The sequence below is a fragment of the Ceratosolen solmsi genome, unplaced genomic scaffold (assembly GCF_000503995.2).
Source record: "Ceratosolen solmsi marchali unplaced genomic scaffold, CerSol_1.0 scaffold29, whole genome shotgun sequence".
NCBI lineage: Eukaryota > Metazoa > Arthropoda > Insecta > Hymenoptera > Agaonidae > Ceratosolen > Ceratosolen solmsi.
In genome coordinates this window covers 4,832,407-4,845,227 of record NW_011948417.1, presented here as the reverse complement: position 1 = coordinate 4,845,227, position 12,821 = coordinate 4,832,407, and the positions used below count along the sequence as shown (strand labels likewise).

The following is a 12,821-nucleotide window of genomic DNA, read 5'->3' as shown; positions in this document are numbered from 1 at the left end:
ACAATAACAATAACTAATAATAATAATAATAATAATAATAACAACAATAACAATAACAACAATAACAATAATAATAATGATAATAATAATAATAATAATAATAGTTGTTAGTAAAATATTAAGTTTAGTAGAATATATCAGTTCAAATTGTAAGTTTAATGATAATCCACAATACTATATATACAGTTTATAATGTATGGAAAAAACAATTTGTTTATTATATAGAAAATTGGAATTTTCAAAATTAAAATAAAAAAATTTTTTAAACCAGACTGATTTAACTGATATGTTTTACTTATCTCATCTCAGCATAGTCGATTTATAATTATCTACGACTTTGCAAATTTATAACCGAAATAATATTGATTATTTACGATTATTAAAATTTTAATGTAAAATAATGCTAGAAAGTTGATTTATATAAAGATAAAAACACTGAATGCGAATAATGTCACATAAAGCTATTATAAATATAAGGTTACATGTTTTAGGAAATATATTTTAAGTGCCAAACAGTTCAAAGAGGAAAGTTATGTAAAAATTATGAAGGTCTTACAGCTGGTAAGGCAAAGAAAGATATTCCCAGGAGCGCACAGAAGGAAGCAATAACTTTTCCCTGCCAAGTTTTTGGCACAGCATCGCCATAACCCACAGTGCACAATGTGATCTAAAACAATTGGTTAATATCGATAAGATTTTTCATTTTAAAATCATTTAAATAATCAACTCCTTAAGTTATTATTGGCTTATCATTTCGTTTTATTAAAAATTTTATATTTATATTTTATAGCAGTGCCGGGATATTTGAAAACTATCAAAAAGCTTAATGAAACATTTGCATTTTATATATAATGTTATACTCTCTCATTCGTTTAACATGCACTTTTTGAAACCAAAAATATCTTGTATTCGATAGTTCACAAAAGGATTGAAAAAAAGCTGCATAATATTCATTCGAGGAAATTCAAGTGCTTTAAAAGAGATATAATATTCAGATAAAATAACATTTATGAAAATACTTCTTCGAAATCATACGATTAAAATAGTGAATAATATTTATTTAAAGATATTTGACATTGTCTTTATTAAGAAAGTTAAATGTCAACTTTTATATAAATTAGATATGAAAATAGTTTGCATTAAGTAAATTCAAAATTTATATTATATAATCATTATTTCGACATTTATAATAATCGAATAATAATTTATACATTGCTCGATAATATTTTCACCATTAATGCTTCTATAGGTAATTTTTAAAATCCAATTTGCATATTTGTTTTTATAAAATACGCATTTAAAAACATATTTAATTTATTGCAAACAAATTTTAGCTCACATTGAGAACTTTATAATAATTAATAATTATGTATTACATTTACCTGAAAATACTTAACTTATTATATATGTGAATTTAAGAATAATTTAATATTAAAAAGTATCATTTACTTTATTCTATAAAAGATATAAAATGAAAAGATATAAAATTCATAATACCTTTAAAAAAGTTTAATCATTAATTATTCAATGTTTTTGAAAGTGTTTGAATTTAAATTTTGCTGCTTATCGAATAGATATTTTTCTGAGTATAAGAAAAATATTTTAACTACTTGAATGTCGTTAATGAATTCGATACATTTTTAACAAACATTGATTCTATGTTCATATTATTGTGAATTTGTATATAAAATTCACATCCAACATAGAGATTATGTATAATGAAAAAAATAAGAAAATATATTAAATAAAGGAAGGATATAATAATGGGAATCTCGCTATGTTATACCAAAGTTGAAATCAAATTTTCAATTTAACTTTGAATATGCATCTGACAACTTTAGTTTCGGACACCACGATTGACGTAACATTCATAGTTTTACTTTTATACAGATATGCGCATGAAGCATGTGTTGCTTGTGGGCACGCATGCGCATAATCACTGACCCACCTACACCCTCATTCGGCCCCCCCAACTCACGTTCCCCCTCGCGCGCATTTATATGTGAGCGCGCGTAATGACAAACGCGTACACGCACAAATACAATTAAATTCCCGATGAATAACTGCAAGGATCTTCTATTTCTTGAATTTTTGCTAAAATGAGTCTATTGAAATACTATATTTATCGTGGCTTTACCAAACAATTGTTTCTTCTCAATTTATAGATTTTAAATTCATCCTTTATTCCTCATTGACAGTTGCAGTTAGAAATATTGATCTACGAAAGTATTGCTTTTAATAATAATATTTTTCGTATATTCCGAATGACATTGTTTTGAGAATAGAGTTGAAAAAAAAAAATAAATAAATAAATAAAAATAAAGAGCAAGTATTGTTATGAAAATGCATAGCTGTGTAATAGTGGTATTTTTTGGTTAGATGTTGGATTAGAAATAATCAAGCATAACTGTGGATTACAATTGGAACATGAAACATTACTTATGAGAAAATAAATAAATTTTCTCGAACAATATTTGCTCCACGTTTAACAATATTTACTCGTGAGTACAATTACACTGTCCTACCAATGTAGCTGAATTATAAAAGGAATATCTTTATAAGTCGTACCACTCCCCACCACAAAGCCTTGGCAAAATTGTTAAAATGCTCGTCGTCCTTCTCAGCAAGGTAGACTAGGAAGCTGGCGAAGATCAATCCCAAAAAACCGATGTAAAGCGTTGTGATAAGTTCCTGGAATAAATAATTAGTGCATTTAGATGTTAAAATTATTGCAAGAAGTGAGTTTTTCATTATTCTTAAGGCTAATATATCATTAATTTTTCATCAATTCAATTTAATGCAATGATTTAATTTTACTTAAAAATTTGATTTTAAATACCTTGGAAAAATCTATTATTCTTGTCGTTATGAGAAGGGGAAGAAACTTTTAAAATACATTATAAAATATTTTCAAACTAACAATAATTTCTTTCTGAATCTTTTAACAATGTTTATAATAAAATTAGTATTCATATATCTTAGATCTATTATGTAAATAATATATATATATATATTTTTTTTTTTGTTTGTTTGTTGATAACTTGATGATAAATCGACAAAATAAGTTGTTATAAAATTCAAATTGAAATGCAAGTTTCATCGATTTAAACCCTTTTACATATAAACAGTTTCATGTTTGTCGAAATGCTTTCAATAAATAAATATAAATTTCGTCAAAACATATAACTAATACTATTTGTAATCATTTGTTCTTTCTACATATATCTTTTAGGTTTTAAAATGACAATTAAATATTATACAAATAAATGTATATTAAAAGACAAAACACAGTTTGTAGTTTAATGTATTGATAAAACTTTTAATAATAATATACATTTCTTATATCTATTGATCTTTTACTATAAGTGAAAATTCTTAACCGATATTGATTAAAAGTAAACAATGGCTTACAATCCAATAAAATATCCAATTATTTTTAATAATGAGCAAAACTTACATAAAACACGAAGTGTTATCACTTTGATCTTTTACTCGATACTCCCGTTGTTTTCGATGTGTTTTTTTTTTTTTTTTTTCCTTTTTTTCTTTAGAAAAAGCATTTCTCCTTTTCTAATTAACTCCAAATGCATTCACAAACAATAAAGTGAGTCCTCCATTAACTTTCATGCATATTGTTATTTCGTGTGATTTTCTTAAAATGAAAAAAAATTACAATTAAATTTATAGATACTTTGATTAAAAATTTTTAGTGAAATTCATTCATTTAGAGCCATTTAATTTTTATTTCTTGTTACATTAAAGTCCGTTGCTTAATGTAAAATTATGAACAAATTTAACCGAAGCATTTATAAAATTGAATCGCTCGATAATCATAGAGTTTTTAAAAAGCGTTAAGGATATTAAAAGTACAATACTATTGAAAATTTATCTTTGTAATGATATTAAAACTAGCCTAGACTCATTTATGCATTGAATGTCTAATTTCCCAACTTAAAAATCATTATAATAATTCACACGATTTAAAAGAATATTAATATAATTGGAACGAAATTAAAATTCTTTGCTCCGAAAGTATTTTTCCTTTCTTTTCTTATTTTAAAAAATAAATATTTTTCATTTTATCACATTTTCTATTTTATTTGAAATACATAATTTATATTTGATTCTTACAATTTCCTTGATAACTATTTGATCAGTGGGTGAAATAGAAATAAACGTTGTTCGTAAAATTATCTTTAGTTAATAATGTTTTTATAAGTAGTAGTTAGAAAAAAGAAAATATGGCGATTTTGTAAAATGTTTATTTGAATAATATGTAATGAGAGCATGAGCAATCAGTTATTGAAAGTCAACGCATCTATATTTATTAAGCCGATGATATTTAAAAAATCTTTCAGAGGCCACGCTATCGACGTTTTCTAAAAAGAAAATAGAGAGAGAAAAAATCAATTCTACGCAAGTTCATTTGAATCCACGTCACGGAAAATGCTCTCTAATACTGATCCGAGATATCAGCGTGTATCCCTAAAAAAAGTGCTCCCCTTTTGAAAAGGATTCGATGCCGTCTACTAGCCTTAACTGCAATTGATGCGAAAATGAAAGCTCAAGGATTCCAAGGGCAACTCGATAGAGCAATAGTTGCTCCTGTGTACGGCAACTCTTAATAGAGCGCAGGACCTCGATACTCGCGCCAATCGCATTAAGTTCCGATAATCGGACACCGCTGCTCTTAAGCTAATAACGACTAATTTGTTCATGCTTTTCCTTCGTGGCCGGACGCAGAAAATGCAATTTCCGCGACGTCTGAATTGCCTGAGTTTGTCCTGAGTCAAGGCGCGGACGGACGAGCATTACCCTGGAGATGCGAGGAACTTCTTTAGGAAGATCGATTGGCTTATTGCGTAGCTTCGTACGCAAGTCGGCTGAGTCGGTCCAATGTGTTTGTACATACCTTTTTTTTTTTTATTTATGAGCGACGTAAAAAATAAGTATTTCGTGCTGGAATTATTTGGACGGCTTTTCCCATCGATTTATATCGCTTTACAGAAATTCTTTACGATTGACTCCCGGCTTTTTAATTTCAAATAAGTGAAGTAAGTGCGTTAAGAAAAACGCTAAATTTATAGATATTTCAGATTAATTTAAGAAGCATTAATGAAAACAGTCTCTTGTGTAACAAAAAGTTTTACTATTTTCAAAAATTCGATAATATCGAAATATAATATAATCGGTAATATATCGAAATTATTACTATTAAAAACAGCATTTTTCACCATAAAATTAATTAATGAATTGAAACTAATTATATTAAAGAAAATACATTTATTTTATGTTTTGTCTACATTATTTATATGCCACAAGAAAAATTCAAAGTACGAATTTACATGTAAGTTTGTAGGTACAAAATTATAAACATTTTGGTTGTGAGATTTTTAATAAAGCAATTGTTAATTTGCATTATTAATCTAATTGACGTTATAATTATAATTATTGTAAATGTTAAAAATCCATTAAAATGAATGAATTGAGAAAATAAAAATAGAAATAAAGAGAATGACAGAATTAAATATAATTTGAATACTATTTTAATAATGGTATTATCATTTTTATTTGTATGAAGTATGAGATCTTAAAAATTAATTGCATTTAAAACGCTAAATATTCTAGTATTAAATTCCTGATCTTTTATCAACAATGTACTTATGTTCTACAATTTTTATGGTTGAGTGAATGGTTTATGGTATTCATTTAAGATTATAATTTCAGAGAAAATCACCATTATATCAGAATATAAAGAAAAGAATGATAAAAATTATCATTCTGTTCTGCGTCGATGATGAATAATTTTTATTTTAAATTAGTTTTTATCATAAATTTAATTCATTTCTATTATAAATTAGAATTCTTTTATAAATAATTCAATCACTTTATTCAATATTAAAAACTATAATTTTTTAAACAAAATACAGCTAAAATTTATGAAACAGTTAGTCCAAAGAATTTCCATAGCCATGGTGTTTAATGTTTTTCATATTTTTTTTTTATAATTTAAGAAAATTCAAGTGCATTAATTCTTGTTAATATATGTTTGCGAGCTAATAATTAAACGTGCATTGAAATATAATCAGACAGATAGCTAAAAATATTTAAAATATAATTTTATATTATTTTAAATACTTGTTACTTTAATATATATTCATATTTATTAGCAAAAGCATAAAATATATGTATAAATAAAATAAAATAACATTCAAATAATATTTAATTTGAATTTCAATAAATATCAAAATTTGGATAAAATATTATGATTTAAAATCTATTTATATCAATAAGAAAAAAAAAAAAAAAAAAAAAAAAAAAGTTTATATACTTGTGAACGTAAATTTATATAGACTATATATTATATATAGAAATAAACATTATAATAATATTTTTGGAAGTCATACTTTCAATGGAACATCTATTAATTTTAACTGGCCCTATCTATAAGCTCGAGGTTAACTAAATTTGACAGCTTTTTTCGGTATAATGATATCGGTGATAAATTAATTTCATTTATTTTATTTCTTCTTCATGTAAAAATAATTGTTTTTTTTTTTTTCATCTTATTTCAGTTTAAGTACTTTATTATCCAACTTTTATTATTTTTACGTAATATATAGGTTTCTAATATACTTTTATAAGTTACCATTGTTCTAATTTCCAAATACTTTATAGAATTCAGGTCAAAAGATATTACAATGATAGACAATTTTTCTATACTTTTGCTCAATATTTTCTCTTTAAGATATTGAAATAGAATATAAGCTATGTTTTGTTTCGCAGTTATGATAAATCTAGATAACTCAAAATTCAACATCAAATCTTATTTAATTTAATAAAAAAGAATATCTCATATATGTTTTATTCAATATTCAAGTAAAAAAAAAATTTATACAATTTTTAACTCTATTAAATACCACATTAATTCTATTCCTGCAATATTAAATAATATTTTTAAATTACAATGACTTTTAATAAACTATTAAATTGTTAGCACGATAGGTTTATAAATTCATTGTTTATTTATTATTTAAAGATTAGTCAAATAATGTATAAGTGTAATATTTATATAACGAGAAATCAATAATAAGGTCAATTAGAGTACTTATGGCTTCAGTCGTTCATTATTATTGGAATTCACGAATTAATATTAATCATAATTTTATTATTATTTACATTAAAGTGATAAATATTTATGAACAAAATTATTATCCCCACCGATTCAATGTGTGTAATATAAAACTTTCTTTATCACGTTATATTTACTAATGATGTAATATACTATACAATGTAGCAATATAAAATTTTTATGTCAGTATTAAATGATGAAATATCTTTCACAGATTTTCTAATGATCGATAACTGAAAGTGTCATTGGAGATTACTGGCATTGAAAACATTAATCGGCATTCATTTTTTTTTTTTTTTTTTTTTTATACCGTATTATCTAAAGTTACAATCAAATGAAAATATTATTATTACACTTTTTTTAATCATATTGGATGCATTTTACATCATGTAAGTATATTATATCTATAAAATTTCAATGCAAAATTCAAATCATAGTTTTAAGAAGATTAATCACATTCTTTATCCAAGTCATTAAAATAAAAAAAGGCTAAAAGTGTGAAAATATCTTTGTAACATTATACACGGCCACTTTATTTCATTCAGTGCCACTAATGATAATTACAAAATGTTAGTAAACAATGTTAGTAAGCATCATGATACAGGCATGAAAATAATTAATTAAAATCTGCTAAGAATGAAAATTAATTTTAATATTCTTTGAAAATTAAACAAATTCATCATCACTGCAATTATATTTAATAATACTGCAAATTACTTGCTTTTATTAATAATAATAATGTTTGTTTGTTCATAAAAAATACAGGGACTTGTAAATTTATCTAATCATCGCGTTTCTCATTGAATCACGTGCGAAATGACGTTCTGATTGTTCATTTTCGGAGGTTCTTAAGACACTTCATGTTTGCACTTGAAGCGATCGCGTAACTTTTTCCTTTGAAGCGATGTATTATTAGCGGAATTCAAAAAATCTGGTCGAGCCTCTGTTTCATTAAAGATATTCATAACCAAGGCCAGCGCCTATGGACGCATAAGCAAGCGTAATGAATAAATATCTGATTATGATTTCATGAATGTATTCAGTTTTAAGTAGGTGCAAGACTTTGTCCTCATACTCTACATAATTTGGTAAACAATTTTCCTGTGAATTCTTAGAGAGCTTCCATTACAGAAGCACCTTATTTTTAACAAACTAGTTATACAATGCATTTTTCTATAATATACATTTTATTATAATATAAATTTATTGCTAAAATCTAATACTATTTAAATGTGAATTATTTTATGTTAAATAACTTTTTTTTTTTTTTTTCATAGCAGTACCATTTTACTTTCGTTATTAGTTTCATATTGTAAAATAAGTTACACGATGTACACACAATCTTATATTTTACTAATTATATATTTTTTTGAAATTATTCATTATATATATTAAATAGTTTGATCAAATTTTAAAAATTTAAAAAATATTTGCAAATCTTTGTTTATTTAGTGAAATTAAATTCTATATTCTATATGAATATTACAAAATTAACGCAATTGTGAATAAATAAAAATTTATTGATATTTATATCGATATATATATATATATATATATATATATTAACGTAAATTTGAAGTGTTTTCCAATTAAAAAGCTACGCTATTATATTATTCTTCAATTACGTATTATCATCCCATGCCTCGTTTATTATTCTATTATAATAATAAGAGAGCAGCTATTAAAACTATTTAGTCAATATTAAACGTATTTTGATACGTAATAGATAGGAATATTTTTGAAGTACGCTGTTATGTTGCGATTGGAATTGCTTGGTAAGTCCTTGTCACGAGTTCACTGCACGTTCGCAAGGTATATATATATATATATATATATATATATATATAGAATGCCTTTCGAATAAGAAAAAGCTATATATAAATAGATGGATATGAATGTTAAGGGGGCACATATAGTATTGTAATGAGCCTATTGACTGGCAGAGTGAAATCACCTAAATAACTCGTACAACATGACAATGTATCTTTCTACTAAAATAGTTTGAGAATATATTTTTTCACCAAGTTTTTTTTAGACCTAATGTATTTAAACAAAGAATAAAAATGCACACACCAACACATAAATTTATAAAATACGTAAAGGATTTTTAAAAATTATGATTAGTATTTAATCACAATTAACTCTTTATCACAATACTTGATATCAATGGCGTAAGAGCGACGACGAATGATTTATACAATTGTGTCACTTGGTCATTACTATCAACGTAATATTCATATTATCAAGCAAGAGCATCCCTAGCATAATTACAGCATATATTATACGTATGCTTAATATATACACAAGATTTTTTTAGATTAGAGAATAAGTAGTTCATCAGTTTATAAAGTAGATCATTGAATTTAAATACTTACACGATTATGAAAAGAGTTAAGTTATTTAAAATATTTCACGCGTGTATCAAGGTTTTGCTTATTCGAATATTTGCTTATTCGAATCAAGTATCTGTGTGATTTGTCAATTGATAACTCATTCTATAATTTATAAGGTATAAAAAAAAAATATTTTTAAACTGTATAAGGTATGGATGGTACAGAATTTTTTGCGATTTATCCGTCGAACATGAAATCCAATAGAAATATTGTCAGTGCTATTTCATTCGTAAAAATATGATCAGCAATACAATTAAATTAAAACAGCGTTAATTTATAGAACATGAAGGCAATATACATAATGCGGAAAGCATAATGAATGTTGGAAATAATTCTTGAAATGTAAAGATCGATGAAGAATTCGTAGAATAACCTTCGGCAAAATGAGAACATAAACAAGGAATTAAAGCAATCATCAAATAACCAGAAGGATAAATGAAGTTATTTCGAATGCACGTACGAAGATAAGATCTTAACGTTACTATATTTTGAATTAAATTTAATCCCATTGATACATTGGAAAGAATGAATTTTTACCGTATTTTTATCTATGCGCATCAAAAATTTTATTATTTTACACAGAATTTGCATATAATTTGCTAAGAACTATTAATGTCTCAAGGAGCTATAAACATCGTCAATGGCATAACGTTACATCTACGTCAGACTAATTAATGAAAATTAATTGAATATGAAGTCATGTTAACCATACATAAATAAAATAAAATAAAATTCAATATTCTATTGGATAAACTCTTAGTGAATAATTATGAATAACATAACATTTTCTAGATAACTATCGCGCTAAACAAAATATTCTGCATAAGTTTAAATTGTCTTTTATAAATATTATTAATGCAATAAAACTTGTTAACAAATTGCGGAGCATTAATCGTACTGCAGCATTAATTGATCATTTAGATTTTTTAAATTACTGATTTATAACATTATATTAAAATTTATCTAGAGACGTAAATCAATATAACAAAAACAAAAGTAATGAAAAAAAAAATTATGGAACTTTTAAAAAAACAAATGTTAGATGATACCATCTAAATAATTATAATAATTGTTTAGCTTTCCGTGCTGAAATGTGATTTTGTGCTAATTCCATACTAAATTCTCTTTGGCAAAAATTCCGTTAATATTATAATTGTGGTTGTTACGCTAAAAATGTAAATAAATGAAGAATAAATTAATTACGGAATTACGGTAATTACAGAAATTACGGAAATTACGGAAAAATAAGAATAAATGTAATTAATTAATTTAATGGCGAATTAAACAAAATAACATTTCAAAAAGTAATTTTAATAATTAAGATATGGGTTTTTTATTCTCAAGTTTGCCCAGTTGGTTGTACCATAAAATTTCATTTAATATTCTAAAAAATACAATACATGGAAATTAAAAAATAGATTCAACGTAATTACAAAAAGGAATGAGAGAAAATTTTCTGATATTTTATAGACTGAAAATTTTTACAAATTAATTATAAAGGTAGGAGAACACGTATCAAGTTGATAATCAATAAATATTTATTTTCAATGCTCTATGTCGTCAAATTATGAATAATCGGTTGTATTTATAATTCACATACATCTCCTACACTTCTATATCAATATTTAAAATTATAAAGTCAATTAATTTGAGCGAAAATTTTCCGATATCAACATAATGCATTTCTTGATGAATGTATGCAATGTTAATACACGGATGCAGCATCGATAAAACGATTCAGAATTACTTTCTCGCCTGAATTAGAATTGATAAGAGATAGATTATAGTTAAAAGCGATTACAGCAAATTTTTATACTTGCTCAAAAATAATTTATAAAATATAATTATAATGAAAGAAAAATGGTAAAAAGTGTTATTATATTATTACATAATAGAATAATTTAGTTGGATATTAATAATAATTTAATAATAAAATATATTTTACAACCATAGTAATTGTTAATAGTAAAATTTTAAAGCAAAATCTTTGAAAGATTAATAATATTTATAAAAATTAGTATCCTTAAACATTTTTACCCAATGTAATAATATAAAACATTAATTAAATTCATAAATATAATTGTATTCTATAGAAATGGAATGTATTTTTCTAATATATAAGTTGATACCAAATGAATAATATTTATTGCAGACAAATTCTACAATCATTTTGCCGTAATTTTTAATCGTAGTTTTTTTATAATTCCTTTTTCAAATCACCTCTCACTAATTAATTTGAACGTAGACAAACAGATTTTAATAATTGAGAATCTCATATACTAAAAGACACTAAATGCGAAAAGAATATATTTAGTAAATTTAAAACAAATTTGGTCGTATTAATACTAAAACCATCAATCCCTGTTACGATATTCATACAGATTAGAGAATCATGTAAAACATATAATAGAAAAAAAATATATATATATATATATATATATATATATATATATATATATATATATATATATAAGAAATTTTGGAAATAATAAAATTAAGTAAACTCGGTTTTGAAAAGTGAACGAATTATAACATCTAAGAAAATGAATTATTAAATTTCAAAGTGATTTATTTCAAGTATAGTTATAGAAATAATTAAATAAAGGATATATTTGCTAAAATAACTATGTCAAATTAGCGTGAAGCAGTCAGTTGTAAAATTCAAGATTTCCTTATATTGGAAAATAGTTTTATGTTATAAAAAAAAAACTGTATAATATAATAAAATAATATAATGAATTTATTAAAGAAAAAAAAAGCATATTCAATGTCTACTGATTAAATCTTAGGCTCCTAAATAAGTCATAAGGATAAGATTTTGGTATATTCACAACAATTTAGAGTAAAGAAAATAATGAAAATATTTATGAAATGTTTCATATTAAATTTGGCAGCCATCTAAGAGAGAATAAAGTATTCTACAATCTTAAATCCAACTTAAATAATTTTTAAATACCTGAATAATTTATTGCAGTTCTGATTTTATAAGAGAGAAAGACTGAGCAAATAGAAATGATGAAAAATTTCTCTTTATACATCTGTAACGTATTACGTAATATGGACCGAAGCCGGTAACAAATGAAAAGCTCGTTAGTAAGGTAAGTAGTAAGAAATAGTAAAGTTTCTCAATTGTGGTGTACATTAATAAAGGACTAATATTGAGATTAGGGAATTCCTGGACTGCCCCAGTTGAGTGCAATATCATATAAAATAGGTGCACGTTCATGCAATAAAGTTTGGTTGTATAAGACAAAGAGAGGGAGATATATATATATATATATATATATATATATATA

The 12,821-nt window shown here is 24.4% G+C and overlaps 1 protein-coding gene across 1 annotated transcript in view; it reads right to left on the bottom strand.

Annotated features, from left to right (window-relative positions):
• Positions 1-12,821, bottom strand: part of LOC105359700 (potassium voltage-gated channel subfamily KQT member 4-like) — an 80,414-nt gene that overhangs the window by 26,081 nt on the left and 41,512 nt on the right. Inside the window, exons 7-8 of the mRNA XM_011496348.1 lie at positions 2,569-2,691; positions 557-667 (exon numbers count right to left, since the gene is read on the bottom strand). Of these exons, the coding sequence (XP_011494650.1) occupies positions 557-667; positions 2,569-2,691 (234 nt within the window). The remainder of the gene's footprint in view (positions 1-556; positions 668-2,568; positions 2,692-12,821) is intronic.